This window comes from Stegastes partitus, unplaced genomic scaffold (assembly GCF_000690725.1).
Source record: "Stegastes partitus isolate 25-593 unplaced genomic scaffold, Stegastes_partitus-1.0.2 Scaffold1, whole genome shotgun sequence".
In the NCBI taxonomy this organism is placed as follows: Eukaryota; Metazoa; Chordata; class Actinopteri; family Pomacentridae; genus Stegastes; species Stegastes partitus.
The window spans coordinates 1287359-1306010 of record NW_007577732.1 but is presented as its reverse complement, the minus strand read 5'-3'; the positions used below and the strand labels follow the sequence as shown (position 1 = coordinate 1306010).

At 41.8% G+C, this 18652-nt stretch overlaps 1 protein-coding gene across 2 annotated transcripts in view; it reads left to right on the top strand.

Moving 5' to 3' along the window:
- The window catches only part of disc1 (DISC1 scaffold protein), a 51085-nt gene that overhangs the window by 20255 nt on the left and 12178 nt on the right, over positions 1–18652 (top strand). For both annotated transcript variants that reach the window (XM_008301885.1, XM_008301805.1), the window contains 2 exons: positions 8385–8445; positions 16781–17024. In XM_008301885.1, coding sequence (XP_008300107.1) covers positions 8385–8445; positions 16781–17024 — 305 coding nt within the window. The remainder of the gene's footprint in view (positions 1–8384; positions 8446–16780; positions 17025–18652) is intronic.

Here is an 18652-nt window from a genome sequence, read left to right as displayed (position 1 = left end):
TTTAACCCATACTGAAAGTGAAGTGTAAACCATTACATTTTGTGGTTTTATGAAGGATTAAAGTAGCAAAGTTGGCTATTTTGAGAACCCCTGATTCCAGAAGTAAAACTTCCCATTAATTTTCCCATAAAAATGAAAGATGCTAAAAAATAGCTATTTTGTTGATTAAAATGTGAAAGTGCATACCTGTGTTCACAAAAAAAAATGGAGGCAGATGTGAACTGTGATTCCCAAAGTACAAATGTGCAAGAAACATCCTGACACTGAGCTCAGGATGTCGTTACATGCTCTCTTGAAGTTGGAACTTATTCGACTGATAAAATTGGAAACACGCTGCAGCTTATATCAGATCACAACTGTGGAGCTGTGTTTTGCTCTTAACTGCAGCAGTGAAGAATTTTTAATTTGATACCGGTCTGTTTCATGTCGCTCACTGACCTCTTTTCTAAGGCAATGGCAGCCAAATCTCATCAATTTTGCAGTATTTAGACCCATCTACCATGTCAGAATTACTCCGATACAAAGTTGAAGTAAATGAAACTGGTGTCCAGAACTACTTGCAGCTGTGTTCTTTAAGATAATGGTGCATTTATTCAATTCAATGTTAAGATTTATTTAAAGCTACTCTAATCATTGCCTTTATGTTGTTGTTTTGTGTTTATTTATGATAGAGAATGGAAAACAGACATGTGCATCACTTTAGCTGATATCTCCCCATATCATTCATTTGTTGTGTTTCTGGCCCATTACAGCTACATTTGTGTGGATCTTTCAATGCTGTCTTTTGTCTGCTGCGTCTGGAAACAACCTTGATGATTTATGCATCAAACCTGTAAGGTTAAGCTGCAAAGTAAAAACAATGATCTGAAAGATGCTAAAATGGTGTGGGAGAAAAATGCAGAGAACGGCAACTGAGTCGTGTAATAAATCTCTGTGGGACCCCTTTTATGCTACAGTTAGTCGCTTGTTCCATTGTTAATATAAAAAGATTGATTATCGGAGCTCTGAATAACCATTTTAAAATATGAATATGAATAAATGCACCATTACCTGAAAGAGCGCTGCTGCATTTTTCCAGCTGCCCACTGAGACAAGGAAACGTTTGTTGTATATTTGAAAGGTTCCTTTCTTTTTCTTTGAATATTCCTTTTAAATACCAATTCAAATGTGAATCATGAGAGCTCTCTGCAAACAAGTCCTCTCTTGATGTTGCCTCACACTGTGAGGACATCAGTGAACAATGACTTCTCTCCCAAATGAAGGAGAAGTGATCTGCTGTCAGTGGGGACTCGGCTTCAAATGGGTTACCAGCAGGATTGGCAGTTGTTAAGAGGAGGGGTGTTGGTGAGTAGGGGGTGCAGGGGAAATGAGCTTTAGATTGTGTGAAGTAGCCAGTTCCATCCAAGCCACGCGGTGCACACATGATGTCTCAGCGCTCGCACTCTCTCCAACTAGATCTGAATGCTGCCTAAAGAAGGGTCTTGCTTTTTGGGGGGAAGGCGCTAGATTGATTTGGCGTACTGGCGCTGGCAGAGATCTAAATGGATTTTGACGGCACCACCTGCGGTGCTGCTCTCTCTAGTCCATCAGTCACAGGGAGATTTCTATAAAAGGTCACTTCCCTCTCTGAGGCGCTGAGATGGGAACACGGGGCGGGATGAGGAATGGGGAAGTGACGGGGATGGAGCAGGTAGTGAAGGACTAGAGACCGGAGCTCTGGATCAGGCTCCTGCCACAACACCAACGTGTGCAACCAGCCATCAAACACGCTGTTATCTAGATCATTAAGGTTTGTGGCTGCAGTGTCACCACGAGTGCCATTGTCTTGTCGTGAAAGCACTCTTTGCTGTCACTAGGGGGCACCCTTTTATTGTTGCAATTCATTGTTCAGGCTGTAGAGTTTTATGGTCTGGCAATGCATGGACTTTGTATTTTTGTTCTTGCAGGGTCTATAATTTTACAGTATTTTATCTACAAACCAGCTGTTTTCACCTCAAAGTATTCATGTTTTGTTCCCTTTCACCTGTGGGCATAAACCTCAGTCACCTGCCTGGATTTTTGTTGCTGAAACACAGTCCTTCCATGCTTTGGCTTGCTAAACCGCCGGAAATAATATTCATCTCTTCTATGACAAGCACAAAACGCTGGTTAAAATTCACCTGCATAGCTTGAACATATAGAATAATGCAGCTCTCAGGGACACGGAGGCTGGGAAAAACGGCGACATGCAAATGCTGCGGCCAGACAAAGGAACAGGAGTCAGGTGGGTAACGCGTCACAAAGAAGACGACAAGTTAATGATTGGTTGTGCGGCTTGCTCAAATGCTCAAGTGGGCACACACAATATGGCAGCAGGCGCAATTTCACAATGTGTTGCTGACACCGAGCAAGGGGCTCATTAAACTGTCATCCTATTTGGTAATAAGGGGCTGGCACACACTAGCTGGAAACTGATAGCCCACAAACAGCACATTACCACTTCTTTAGCTGGAGGGGATTGGAATTTACTTTCTAATTCAAGTCAAGATGGCCATCCTTTTGGTTTTTGAGGCATTCGTAGCAAACACTTGTCATACTAATGTCATCTTATAACAACAAAGCTGTGTGTCTGTTCTCGAAGAGGCTTATTGTCATAAGCTCTGAAGCAGCATATATGTAGTTCAATGACACAATCTAAGCACATACATTCAGTTAAACTACGTGGCTCCAGCTTGTTGAACATCTCCGCCCTGAGTACTTTGTGGTGTGGGAGCTTTTTGGCCCGGGAGCCATTATGTCCCTAATTGCCATTGGCGCGAGTGCTGATGAATACCAAACCCATTATAGCCGGAGGTTTGATTCCCTGCTGTGAGTATAATTTTGTCCCCAAGAGAGATCTCGAGCGATACTAAATTTACAAATAAATAATTGAAGAGCTGAATAAGATGAGTAAATGGCCCCCAGGAGTGAGGACATTCGAATGCGGAGGCAGCATCAGCGTGCATCCCTCTTGATTTATCCAAGCACCCTGGTGATGCTTATTTAATGCTATTGTTAGTATGCTGGCGGTATATTCTGTAGCAGCCAGGTAATTTGGTTACCTGTAATGAAGATGGCAGGTTTTCTGCTTCACATGACTCCACTCGAACACATTCAGTTAATGTTTTCCTCATGTTTCGCTGGACCTCCACCATCTATTCTGTCTTCATACAGCTCCCATTCCTTTTGCAGGATTCTGGAGACTGTTCAGGCCAGCAGTGTCGCACTAGTCCAGTGCCTGAAGTGCACATCAGAAAACTGTCACTCTGTGGTATTAAACAAATGCAATTTCCTTTGACCGGAGTGCCAATAGTGAAGGCGAGGACATAAATGATTTATTCATGACTCTGCCTCTTTCAGGGTGCTTCTGTTGAGAACATGATGGAACGTATGACAGCTCTTCTCCTAAAGAGCATCTGAATGATTGAGAGCAGCGCGTCGGTTAAGTGGACCAGGGAGAATATTTTCTGGTTTCTGTCTCTGAAGTTTTGGCTACGTTCATTTTTCCTGTGGTTCACTAGAGGATGTGGTTCCATCCATTTGTCAGGAGTATCATGAACTACTGCGAAAACAAAGGGAAGTTGATTGAGGTACCACTACAGTCGGGCTGCATCAATCAGTTTCTTTTCTTCAAATCAGTACCACTCAGAATGTAGTTTCATTGTCTTGGTTATATCACTTCTGCACTGCAAACAAAGGGAAGCTCAAAATGTTTCACAGCTGTTTGTTTTCCTCCATGTTAGCGAGTAACTCTGTGGATAGAAATGTCTGTCTGTCAGTCCACCACACTGGTGCACGATGAAATGCCAACTGACTTTCCATCAATGGTTTTGTAATACTTAGGTTTATGACCACATATTCCCAAAAATGATATTCCCATTGTCCTGAGCAGTACATTGTTTTAATTTGTGCTAATTAGCAACTAAACAAAATCACTCCACAAGGGTTCTGAACATAACAAACTATAGCTCATACTGCTAACATCAAGTTGTGGCTTTGTCATTGTGAAAATATTGACGTTTGCATTCAATTCAATAAACCAGATTAACCTTCTGAACTTCAAATATGTTGGTGGGTTTGAATGGCAGGTTATCTTCAAACAGACACCAACATAACATCATTTGTCAGTGCCAGAAACTCTAAAAACACAAAGAGTGGTCAAATTTTCATCTTTCTTTACGACTAATTATGTGTGGCCTCTGGTTCCGTTGGGAAAATTAACCAAATCTAAACGTGAATGGTGATATTTCATTTAAAAGATAAACATTGCATGCTTCTTGGCACAACTCTTTGATTTACTCTGCTGCGAACAACAGTAACATGACTAAGATCGGGGGCTATGTTGAACTGCAGGCTGTGTTTACATAGAGCAGACAGAAGCCAAATATGGAAACATTTTGAGAAGCTGAGACCAAAATACAACATATCTGAGCAATACAATTACAGCGCGGCTCAAAAGCAGCACTCGGAGGAGCAATTTGTCAACAAGTTGTTGAAAGATACAGTCAGCATGGTGAAATATCTTCCTAGAGTTGATGTGCACAGTAGCGGTAGAGGTTTATTTTGTTTCCTATGCATGATTTATGGCATTATAACTATGAGCCCACAGCAAATAGAAATGTCACAGGAACAAAAAATGCCCAGAGACTGCTTGGGGTTCAGAGGGTTAAACCAAGTTTAATTACAGCCTCACAGAGCCGATGGCTATAGGCTTTTAGTCCGGTTTAGGCAAAATTCTTCTGTTGAAGGTGACAGTGGCAAATTCAGAAATGCATTTTTGTGGAAAACGTATTAACCTGGAGTTCCCAAAAGAAGCCAAGGAAAAAATAAGACATTCATTGGAGCCAGTTTGTGAGCAGGTGAAGTGTTACAGTTTTTATGACAGCTTATTTTGGGAGAGTTCCTCTTTGTTGGCCCTCTTAGTGCTTTCCATATTCAGTTCTCAGAGAAAATGTTGTTTTCCAGCCTGCAGCAGTGGATTTAAAGTTTAAAGTTTCTTCTAAGCAAACTCTGTTTACTGAGCTCAATTCCAGTTATAATGACAGTGAGCGTGTCTTAAGATTTCAGCCGAGTGATTCAGCACCTAGAAATGAGATATACATCAACCCAAGCACGGATTTTGTATACACAGGCAGTTTTTTTTTTTGGTCAAATGATTCCTTTTGTTGTGTATTTGTGCATAACCCCACAATATGTGATACAGTGGCAGCTGCAATCTGTGTACAGCTATGCTTTGTGATCCTATAGTGAGAGCATCATGGGTTATTGAGTGTCTGTCTGATATCAGCCTGTCCCTCCATTAGCTCCGTTTGGATACATTCATACATTGTGGGCGTCTGCTGACTGTGTGTTTGTGTTACCTGCAGTGATGTCGCACTCGAGCAGCCCAAGCCGAGCTTAAACACATTAATCACAGTCGGTGCCTTCAACTCAATTACAAAGACACACAATTTCTCTTCTGCCTTATTATGCGCGGCCCTCATAACACGCATAACGCTGGCGCTGTGTTTGCACGGAGCCGCCTCTAATTTGTTTGACAACACGAAGGCCTCACAGATGTTGGCTGCTTTTTATTGTTACAAGGCATTGAAGAAATTACCGCATTATTCACTTTCAATTAGAGAGCTGTTCAAACGCTCATAATTTAGAAATCTAAACACCTTGCCATCGTTTAACTTCTGCAGGCTCATTAAAGGCCAGAACTTCATCATTGGGCACTGTGCATTAGTTGTGTGATTCGTCTGCTTTATTTGCCTTGTCTGTCTACACTGCTGATTTTAATCATTAGATTTATCATATTTTAATCAACTTTATCTATTTAACAGGAGTAATTTTTTCTTCACAAGATGAATGGATTAATATTTTAACCTATGTGAAGCAAACGGCCTCTTTGCAACGCCCATTCTTTTCATCTTTCAATAGTGTCTCAGTTCTGTTTGTATTATGAATGAATGGCCTCTTCGATTTTGGCCAGGGTCCTTGGCAGCAATCAGTGATGTTTAACGCCTGCTGAGATCACTGGTGTGAGGGGAGGCTGAGCTCATGAATTTTCAGTGCAGGCTCTGTGGACGCCTTTGTGAAGTTCCTTCAACACCAAATATACTGCCGCATGTATCGGGGAGCAAGGGACTGGCTGTCTTCTTTATGGGCTTTTTAGTGCCGATTTTATTCGCATGGCCTGCCAATGACAGCAGCCTCCCGCAGACTTACAGGAAGTGGTAATATCACCCATTGCTCTGGTTCCACTCAGCGCAGGAGGAGGCTGTGCTGCTTGATGTCTTGTCCCGTTCTATAAAGAAAAGATTATTTTCATCTGTCACGCCCGAAAAGGCTCGCTAGTTGTGCCACCGGTTGGCATGGCGACTGCATGGTACGCTGACTCTCCCCCTGCGTGCAACAGTATTAGCACAGCGAGAAATATTAAGTTAACGGTTAATACACTTGTGTTTGCATCTCCCGTCTTCATCTGCCGCTTATGTGGACTGTTTCTGATTCCTCACGCTGTATTATTTCTAAATCTGGTTCTTGTTCCAGGACGTAGCCTACTTAGTCATCTCGCATCTGTACACGCTCTGTGCCATCCAAAGTCAGGCTTAATGCCCCCATGTATTATTCAGTGGCTATCTCCTTGCACGCTGCTTAACGGAGCCAGCGTGAATGGAAGTTGACAAGGGAGACTTTGTCAGGTAGGATAGGATCTCACATGGCAATTAGAGGGGTGGTAAGTGAGCTGTCTGGTCCACGTACACCAGATCTGCTCATCAGATATGTGATAGCTCCTCCAGCGGCCTCCCTCTTAACTCTGATTGAGCAGATTTGGCCACTTTGAATGAAAACGACACTCGGGCAAGATCGGTTTCTGTGACACACACACACACGCAGCCCCCATAAATAGCTGGACTATCTGTGATGCAGCTCTTTTACAAAGTACGGACAGATATGTGTGTGTGTGTGTGTGTGTGTGTGTGTGTGTGTGTGTGTGTGTGTCACAGCCACTTTCACTGAGACATTTTCCTTTTCTTCCTGCTGTGCCTGCTCCCGAGCCTGTCTCATCCCCGAGCTGATGCTGTCTAATAACCACCATTAAGACAATGATACAAATTATATTTCAAACATCAGTGTGATTCAGAACACCCAATTAGGTGACTTTGTCTCTGTGTGAGTTCTGCTCACTGTGATCAGGCTAAGTGGCATTACACTGGAGTAGTTTCCTGCTATTTTTGGCTCATCTCTCCTTAAAATGAAGGACTATCTTCTTGGGACCCTTCATCTGAGGTTTTTATCGTGAAATGTACTCGACTATAGGAATAGTTTGACCTCATGGGGAATTCTGCTTTTTTGCATTCATTGCCAAGAGTTAACTGAGACATTTGATGCTTCTGTAAAGTAAATGTGAATTTGATTTTTTGCATTCATTGCCAAGAGTTAAGTGAGACATTTGATGCTTCTGTAAAGTAAATGTGAAGCTCTTCCGCTCAGTTTAGCATAAAGACAAGTTCATTTCATCTCTGAATGTTTTTAGAAGCATGAAGGGATAAAAGTATCAGGGATTCTGCAAACAATAGCAAGAAAAGTATCTAGCTGACTCAATATTTTGACCCAAAGGTGGGAATCACTGCACCAGATTGTGGGAATGAACTGACTCTAGCTGGTTGTTGAGTTGTGCGGATGCTGGGATGGGCAGATTTCCGAGGCCAGCAGCTTTGTCTGTCTGTATTTCAGTAGGGAGGAGGAGGAGGAGGGTTTAAATTGAACGATATAGCTTTTGTGCACATATATACACGCTGCAATTTGATATAAGTGCATCCCATTGTGTTGGAGGATCTGCTGCTGTGGGGGGCATATTCTCATGTTTCATACATGAGCTCATTAACGGTGCTCAGATTGCCCTCCTCTCCATCCTGACTAACGCTCAGCCAGCCTCCGTCTGCCTCCTCAGGCACTGCTCACTGCTGGCAGAAGGGCACAGGAAGCAACATAAGCTATCCATCCAACTTCATGCCCCACAGAAAATCTGGCATGATATAAGGAACTATGCCATGATACAATCCCCTTTTTATCCTCAGGCCGTCTACAGTTTTATCTCTTCTTCGAGCAGAGGGAATGATCTTTCCTCGATTGTGTGTTTGCTTTAAGAGAGAGAGCCAGCTGGTCCTCTGTATTGAACTGAACTGTTGCAGTTTTCTGTGCACAATGCCATTGCCAACTGTGAACAGAGTCCATGTATGAAATAGCTAATGACAAGTCAATTTTAATGATATTATTGCTGTGATTTGTTGCTAGGATACCCCACCATTGCTAATAAAAGTACTAAATAAAGTGAAGTAACAGGATGGTGCGCTCTTTGTGCTTTTCTCTCCACACAGAAAGCCGCCTGAAAGAGAACACTACCAAGTATGTCGAGCTACTGGAGGACAGATTGCACAGGTAATTGTGTTCTGTGCTGTCTCTCTCTTTTTTTTAATACACACATGAAGACTCAGTGTTCCCCAGGACTAATAAACGAGGAGACATAAACAGAGCAGCGGCCTCCAAGGAATTTCCTCTCACCTCTGTTGTCCTCTAACCAGAGCACCATCTCCCCAATACATCACCTCACCAACCACATCATGCACTCACACCTTTTTTCCCCCCCATGCTGCTGTCTCCTAGAGCCCCTTTCTCACATTTCAGTCTGTCTCTCACCTGCACAATTTGTCTTCCTCCTTCCACCTTCTCACACAATTTCTGTACCTTTTTCTCCCCTAGATGTCTGTATCAGCTCATTTTCCACCCTTCCCCCCCTTCTTTTGTGTAAACCATTTTAGACAAAGCAACGTCTTTTTCTGTGAGTGTCATTGTTTCAGAGCTTCTAAATCACAGAGGACAGGCCTGTTGTGTTGTGGGTGGTTGCCCAGCCCACCTGAAAAATTTGGTTAGCTGAGTGTCTGAATTTTCGAGCAGAGGGTGTGGAACCCGGTCAACTTTTTGACACCATACGGCTGCTTATGCTTCTTTATGTAGATTAGAGCTGCTTAGCTCATCTCCTCAGCAGACAGGCAGTGCTGAGCAGCTGTGATGCGACTGGTTCTTATTCTGCAGCATTTTGGAGCAATTTGTGTTTTACAGATGGATAAATAGAGCCAATAATGTTTTTGTGTACACCATATGAGCTGTACTTTCCACTATCTTTTTTTGTGTGTGTTCAGAAGAGGAAGGTGAGGCAGAATGGGCTTAGTTTGAGCTGGGAAAAGCCTTTATTATCAGAGACCCTTTGTGTCTGTTTGACCCTTGTCTCTGTTTGCGGTGTGTGAGCAGGTTTAGTTCTTTGTGTTGCATCCTTAGAGATGCAGCTTCACCCCCTTGGATGTGGGCCAGGAATCAGTCACATACTGCAGGGCTGTTTGTTACTGAGGAATGCGCAGACTGGGGGTCTGCATGGTCAAAGAGCAACATGGCTGCGATCTCCGTGCCCAGCAGGGAAGCATGCCTGTGGACCCTTTCTGTCAATAGGGCAGATGGCGGCTTTGTGTTTTGCTTGTTTGATATTCTGAGAGTACCTGTCTGTATCATGCATCTAACATGAAAAAAAATGACTTGGCAAAACTTCTGACTTCTTACAGTTGTTGTCATAGCATTTATTTTTGTAGACAGGTAACAAATTAAAGGAAAAACTCAATAAAAAAACAGTGGTGAGACACAACAAATATAGATGCTTTCACACAGGTGCTTTGCAGGGTATAACAAAGCAGTTAACATCCAGTCATGTTCTGTGGCATGTATAAAAATGGCTCAGCAGTCTCAGCTGATTCTGATTTTGCATTAAGCTGGCAAGAGGAAAAGATCTAAGTGACTTTGAAGGAGGGTTCATTGTTGGGGCACAGATGATAGGAGCTATAGTCACGAAGACGGCTCAACCGGCTTCAATAGGAACAGTGACTAAAGTGACATCTGCATTTAGATCTATGGGAAAGACATCAGTAAATAGGGTCGGAAGTTGTGGTTCAAAGCACACATTTGAAGAGAGACAACTTTTGCCTCCTCTTCAGGTGACCTGGAATGGCAATGCAGGACATGATCAGAGTAAGAACAGTCCTTGATTATTAAATATAGAGATGGATATTAGAGCACGCTGCATGAACCTCTCATTACAAAGATGAATGTACATCTGAGAATGGAGCAAAAACTCTTTCGGAGATGTGGAAGAAAATAATATAGTCAGATGATTCATACCTCACCCCAGTGCCCCCATCCATAGGACACGAGGGGCCACTGTATGGTTTCAGTGATTCAATGGTTTCCAGATCTTAACCTGATTGAACACCTATTGGAGATTTTGGACCAAGGTGAGACAGCGCTCTCCACCACCGTCATCAAAACATTAAATGAGGGAGTGTTTTTTGGAAGAATGGTATTTCATTTAGGCTGCAAGGCGGCTCTGTGATTAGCACCGTCACCTGGCAGCTAGAAGATCCCTGGTTCGTGTCTTGATTAGGATGACTGGGATCTTTCTGCGTGGAGTTTGAATGTTCTCCCCGTGCATCGTAGGTTCTCTCCATGTTCCACAGTCCCAAAACTCCAACAGTCCAAAAACACGCTGAAGTTAATTGGTGATTCTAAATTGTTGCTAGGTGTGAATGTGAGTGTACTTGGTTGTCTGTCTCTAAGTGTAGCCCTGTGATAGACTGGTGACCTGTCCAGGGTGTCCCCTGCCTTCACCCTAAGTCAGCTGGGATAGGCTCCAGCTCCCCATGACCCTAGTGAGGATTAAGCGGTACATAGATAATGGATGGATGAATGGTATTTCCTTCCTCTACTAGAGTTCATATCATATCATTTATTTCATATTACATTTCTTTTTACTTGCATTATAAACACAATTCTTTTACATTTTTATGTAACAGTTAATAAGCCCCTAAAGGCACATCCAAAACAGAAACACTGAAACAAAAGTACAAATCAAAATGTTAGAACACTGTTAAATGTGAAAACGAAGAACAGAGGTAAAGGTCTGAGTGAATAATAACAAAATTGCTCATATGGTGATTCACTATTGCATTTCCATAAAGTCAAATCAGAGTCAAATCAAAAAATAATTGTCAAAACTGATCCGAAAATGCTGGAGCTCAAAAATCCCATAACACATATCAATGATATCATTGTAACACCCTCCCTCTCTGTAACCTTCTGTTTGCAATAAAGGCTTTCTGATAATAACTTCTCCATGTCCATGACATTGTCAGGGTTATTTAGTGTTTTCAGATTTTGGAAAGCATTAACTCCTCAACAAAAATAAACAAAAGTTGTTGTATAAATCAGCAGAGTGCTCCTTTAATTTATAACAAAAATAGCTTGATGTAAGAATGCTAAATGTTAAAATCTTTGTTTATTTTCCTCTGCTGTAAACTTTAGGGATTATAAATCCAGAAAGCTTGCTTCTGTTTTAACATCCGCTTGTTTTAGTCTCAGACCTCCAACACCAATAAAACAAAAATACATCATTGAATGTTTGGCCTCGAAACAGTCTGACTACTGGATGTTTTATATTGTCTTTTTTAGTGGAGCTCCTCTGTGCTCCTTTGTTTTAGTTTCTCTAACGGATACTTTATTGCATGGAATACAGATTATATGCTTTAGATGGTATGCATCTTACATTACCGCTGTAAGAAAAAAAATCATATTGAAGGACACCTTCCAGGGTGACTGTAGACTCATTTTCCTGCTCATCACATTCTGTATTAATTGATTGGCTCTCCCACCTTGGATCATCTTCTGTAACCAGAGGCGGTCCAGCTCCAATCACAAATGCAGCTCTGATTTCTGGCGAGCACCAGCAGCTTCCACCAGCCCCTGCTTGGCACAGTGACACATATTTGGTTTGATTGAATGTGCAGTTTTCCCCACATGTGCGTATACCACACACACACACACACACACACACACACACACACACACACACACACACACACACACACACACACACACACNCACACACACCAAATACACACATGCACCCATCATCCACTGTAAATGTTATCAGTCAGCTCTAATGTACATTACCGTTGATGGAGTACCGTGATGATGGGAGGCGGGGAGGGGAGTAGGAGGGGAGGAGAGAGGCAGATTAGTGTGGTGAGATGTCTGGTCTCCGTGGAGACGGATGGTGTTGAAAAAACCAATTATCTCTTCCTTGCTAACGATTAGAACAGGATGTTAGAGCAGCGCAGATGCTGTAAGTGTGTCACCAGAACAAAAAACATTTTATTCAGATTAGCAGCACCATACGGTTGATTCATACAATTCACGGATGTTTCATTAGCAAATGCTCCTCGTGTTTGTCCTACATTTATTGTTCTGCACAGTTTTGGGTTCCATTTTTCCCATGTGATGGATACAAACCAACTGGTGTCATTAAAATGCTCAGACAGGTTCTCTTAGTTAAATTTGAAAACATGCTATGAGCATCTGAGCAAGAAAACTGAGCAGGAATGCGCTCCATTATCACTTCTAATGCACAAACCGTTGAATGCACCTCAGAGAAATGTGTTTGAAACAGAGGCACCTTAGTTGCTTAGCTGGCTGCCGTAAAAACCTCCCCGAGCCAAACCCACCTTCACCCACCATCTATCACACCTCTTCCAATAGTCCCCATCTTGTACTTCGCTGTATTATTAACACCTCTCCACAGCTGGTGTTATTTCAGATGGTAATGCTAAGGTGAAACATTACCGTGTCGCTTTTCCTTTCTAATGTGTGAACTCTCATTTTGTATACGGCTTTTGATTATCCTCAACATGAGGAGACTCGGGTGAGTAATTTCTTGGCAAGAAGGTTCACCCAGAATATACTGAGATAGACGTCAGCGGTGGCAGAAGATAGGAGCTGCTTTGTCTGTCTGTTATTCTAGTCTGGTGTTCATGTGTGAGACGTGGAGATGCAGCCGAACATATGAGTCGGGTTTGGTTCAGACGTTTTGGTCAGACCAGTGTGTGAAACCCATTCAACAGTTACGGTGTATTTATAATCCGTCCTCAGTGTCTGAGTGCGTAATGCCTCGAGGAGAAAGAGCAGTCCTGTCAGTCAGCAGTCCCACAGGGAGGACTGTAGAAGGAGTGTGCCTGCCTGCTTCTCCTTCTTATTACTGGGCCATCAGCAGCGCAGCACGCCTACACCCTGCCACCGTCAGATGGCAGGCCGAGCGGCTGCCACCAATTAACCCCTGGGCGAGCAGTTCATACCGACGGGCACCAGGACGCCACAATCACAGGGATGCTTAGGCGCTGACATCTCGCCCGAATTTTCAGTACACAGAACCCTAATGCCAAAGCCAGTTATTTGTAATGAATTGCGGCTGTCGCTGAAGAGAAGCTTTTTGTGATAGATGAGGGCAGCTTTGACATTTTTAGAGGAATTTATGATTGTACAACACAGAAGCCCAACAGAGAATGATTTATGGGCACGTGTGTGTAAGTTAACACATGTGTGCTAACCCATATCTGTGTGTGTGCGCGTCCCTCTTCACTTCAGAAGAGACAAATAACAATGGCACGGCTCATTGGCTGTGTCCCCACTATTGCAGAATTCAGAACTGGCAGGGGCAGGGGAGGGGCCGGGCCGAGCAATTTTTCTATTGTCTGTCTGCCAAATGAAGGTTAGAGAGCGGCTGAGAGGCGTGCGCTGGCAGGGTACAGAGGTTGGCAGCCTTTTCAGGCAGGAGATGGGCTGGAAAACAAGTGGCATTCAATTTTCTGCGGGACTCATCACTGAGAGAGAAGGGGGAAGGAACAGAGGGAGAGATTAAACAATATTGTCTGGGTGCGTTTTGCCTTTGAGTTTGTTTACATATGATGGAGAAAGAGCAATTTTTCAAATCTGACTGCACAGCAGGGAAAGCAGTCTCTAGGTGGAAATACTGAATATATTATAGAGGCTTATATGTAAGTATATTTGTGCTTAGAGTGTGAAATTGTTGTTTTTATCATTCTGAGTCACTCAACGTGAGAATTAATATTTCTGACAGAGAATCTCCTCCTGGGATAGAAATTGGCACATACAGAGAGATGAAGGACGGTTCTTCCTTAAGGATGTTTGATACATCTCATATGTATAAATCCCCAAACCTTTTTTATCCCTGCGTCCTGTCAGCTTTAGTTTGTTTCTACACAAGATGGATTCCTGGAAATAAAGTTGATATGTGAAGCAATGACAGAAAGGATGTTTTCTTACTTTGAAATAGTTTGTGCTATTTAATATGCATTTTTTTGAGTGTCGTCTAAAATATATGAAAGGTAAATTTTCTAACAAGATCGATGGATTCGGGCCTTAAAATGTCACTTGGGAGCATGCTCATTTGGGAATCTGTTATCTAAAGGTCACTGGAAGAAGAAGGTAAGCAAATAAGAATATTTTAAAGGTCAGAGGTCTCAAATTGCAGTCAGCTACGTTTAAAAGAAAAGGGAAAATCTTCAAATTCAACATTAATCCTCCCATTCCCCTACAGGCAACATCATTGTAATGAACTACCAGATACCACAAAATGTCTGTAAAACACAATGTCTTATTAAACAGTTGAACTTAAATAATGACGCAATATACAGAGTCGGTGACCTTATTGTTCATTTTCTAATTGTATTTAGTCAGCTGCAGCTCCTTTCATTGTTTTCTTCTGTTTTCATACTTGCACCTTGAATGCCACGAGGGTCATGGCGAGGAAGCGTAAAGGAGGATGACTGATTGTGACTCAATGAATAGATAACAAAAAAACTCTCCTCTCATCCTGCCTCTGAACTCCTGCTCAGTGACCTCAGCAGAGATGAACACTTCCAGGCTCTTCTTTTTCTCTCTTGCTGCAGCTCTTTGAAGAAAAGGGCAGCCTATCAGGAGAACATTCACTCTCATTACATTTTGTCAATGGAATTATAATCTCTGAATGATTCACTCCTGCCCTGTCAGTCAGTGCTTTATTTTAGAGATGCCTATTAAAGATGTCCTTTACTGTGCCTGTAGAGCTGCGGTGCCTCAGTTAGCATGGCGCTGTCAGGAGAGACATGCTGTCTTATAATGTATATTTAGTTGGTTTTCAGTATTTTCAGCCCTGTTGTGCAGATATTAGTGTTGCTGTGATGCCTGTGCTTTCTGTCTGCAGTCTTTCACAACATATTATATGCTTAGAACCTCAGGCAGAGGACGTTTTTGCAACATGCTGAAGCATATTTTCCAAAATGTGTCACTATTCTTGAATACATAATATAGAGAATATGTATATACTCTTTATCTATTAACACATACGGGCAAATGTGGTATCATATCATAACTTATCATGTTCATATGTGATGGTCATGGTCGGAGGTATTATGTATTTGGTTTGTCTGTCATGTTCTTGTGATCGCGTTATCTTAGGAACAAATTTGGCTCAAACGTCTATTTGGAATGAATAGAATTTGGTAGTCAAAGTCTACTGTGACCTCTCAGAAACCTTTTTGTCCATAACTCAAGAATTATAGTAAATGATGCCAAAATTGCACACAAATGTCTAAAAGGATAAAATAGTGAAGGGATGACATTTTATATCCAAAAGGTCAAAGGTTGACTTCATAATATTCTGCCAAAACCCTTTTCTAGTCATTATTCAACACCATACGTTAGTAACAGAAACTTGTGATTCTATTTCTGTTTTGGTCAGATCCTGACGATAACACAAAACACTGATAGGTTTCTTGGCAATTTTGTCTGTTGCAGTGGGAGTGAGGAAGAATTTGTTTAGTGCTTCTCTGAAAGACAAGTTTCTCTGATGGAGAATTTTCTTTGAAAGAGAAATACAAGCGTTCCCGCTATTTATAGTATGACAGTGAACAGAAACTCATTTTCCATGGGCTTGTTTTTAATGATTCAACAAGTTTAACCTTGGGAGTTCTTCTTGACAACATCAGAAACTTAGTCTGTATTCTACATGTTGCCATAGGAGCTTCTTCAGACTGGAGCTCTATTACTAATAAAGGCCTGAGGTCTCTATTCGTGACCGATCACACGGTCATGTACACACACACACACACACACACACACACACACACACTGAGCTGGAAGCATTGATTAGCTTTAAAGTGAAAATTATTTTTTTTGCATTCAGTGTCTATGAAAATAACAAACATACAAGTGTCTGATTATGAATGGTATTAAGATACGAAATAAATGATAACCTCTGAGCTGATAGCTGAGTTTGTCATCTGGATCTTGGATTCTTTCCTTGAAACTGTGGTGATTGTATAGATCATCTGTGCTGCTGGGTTAAAGATGCGTGTGACGCATCCATGTTGTAGAATTTGTAGCTTCTTTGCAATACCATTCACATTTGAAGCATTGTTTCCTGTCATAGCAACAACATATTGTTATAGCAGAATCCATTTTATTGAACAAGTCTGTAAACACATACAAGATTCTGTTTTTTGTTTCTCTCAATGAATCTTAGACACTTCAGAGTTTTTATGGTGTAAGTATATTATGAATCTAGACAGGTTGTAAACCGCAGCCTCACTCGTTGGAGGAAACATGTAACCACAGAGGGGTAGTTCTAGTTTATTGTACTATTGTGCCACATTGTATAAAATCATAACGAATTGTGTTTTATTACATTGTAGAGTATGGATAGATGTTTTATTAGTGTTTATCATATCACATATCATGTTGAATATCAGGTTATAGAAAACATCACATTGGATCTCATATTGAATGTATTTTATGTTATTGTATCACAGTGCGCAACACATTCGTCTCTTTCTCTCTCTAGCTGTGGCTGTCCAGGCTTGGAGCGAATCTGGGAAGCTGACCTGGAAGCATGTCACCTGTTTTTGCGAGGTTTGCAGCTGCGGACTCCCAGCTGCAGTGGAGCAGATATGGAAGACCTCCCGCCTGCAGCAGTTTATCCTCCGACCCAGCTATGCACCAAAGAGGAAGAAGACTGCGCCATGTTGACTGCTTTAGGGGGTCGCTGGTGTCCCGAGGCCAACTTACAGAACTCAGAGTTCACTAAGGTAACAGGAAAAGTCTTGTGAACAACACACAATGTATTATTCATCTAAATTTCTATGTATACACGCTGGAGTGCATGAGAAAACCTTAGACTTGGAGTGTCCTGAATATAAAAGATTCCCTTATGAGACTTTTAACCACTGAATTCTTACACATTTTCTAAACATAACACATCTAGGCCACTGAAAGGTCAAATAAGAATGGCATGTTTTCAGATTTACTTGCATTTCTGTGACCTCAAATAAAGTCTTCCCGCTCTGTCAGACTTACCACTTGACTGGAGAGGACGTTTTCAGTTCGTACATTCAGCTATTGTGAGACTCTGATATTCTGTGGACTGCAGTTAGATGAGCTGAAGTCTATTAGCGTGTTTGCTCGAAGGTATTTCTAAACGAGGAAAATGTGGGCGTGAGGGAGGCAACCACTTGGAAACACTTTGGCTTCCTTGAAGAATTTCATTCTGCAGAGTGCAGATCTGAGAGTCTGTTTCTGCACGATTACATGCGTTTATTTGGAATGCATGTGTGTGCTGTGTGAATTCTCTGTGCTGGTCTATCCCACAGTGAGTTGAGGTCCACTGCCTCAGGCCGAGTCCGACTCACTCTCTCCACTTCTCACACTTTCCTCCACCCACGTAGTCTGTCAGACTCGACTGAGATAGGAACAAAGCCAACAGAGCCAAAAAAAAAAAAAATATATATATATATATATATATATATATATATTTCTTTCTTATATTACTTTCTAGGCATCTAGCATGTTTTGGGGAGAATATAGTTTGCTATGTTGGCTGACAGATTGGTATTTACCATATTGTTTGCTGTGAATCTTCAATTTACCAGTTTCACTATGAATTTACTGCATTGCAGGCATAAGCAGAAGATTGTCAACAATCTTAACTGGTGCTGTTGGCAGAATTTGTGGATTTTCATTGCTATGTTTAATTCCCCTTTCTCATGCAACCTGTTTAACTTCTCTCACAGACCTGCTCCGTATAATCCATCCATAAATACACACTTTGCACTGATGTCTTCTGTCCCTGCCTTGCCCTGACTGCATTTTACAAAGTGCATGCATCCATTTTCTGCTTTCCCTTTGTTTTTCTCTACTTTTCTTTCTCCTCCTAAAGCCTGGCCCCTCCTAACATTTCTCCAAGAACTAAAAGGTGAGACAGCCAACCATTTCTCTTTTTTGTCTCCGTCCTGTGAGCACTGTTCTTTGTGTCCTCTGAGCTAGAAACCGTGTAGCAGAATTCACCCTGGAGTTTATTATGTGGCTGCACCATGACACTTTTTTCTTTTACATTCCAGCATAAATCCTTAAATATTTGGGACCTGCTCAATTTTTCGAGTTTTTCCTCTGAAATGGCTGAAAAGTTTTGCAAAAAGAAATACAATGGAAAGTTTATCTTATATCCACAGACAGAGAGTAAAACAGATCAGTGTTGTAAATGCAACATGAATAAAAAGACATTCCGTTTTCAACTAAGCAGCGAACATGTTTTTTATTAGGACAAGCCTCTGGTGACGGAAGAGAAATATGTAGCAGCACATTTAGTGGACAATTTGTGTTCTGCAGCTCCAGAGGAAGCAAATAGCCTTTTACTAATATTATATTTCTGCCATTTAAT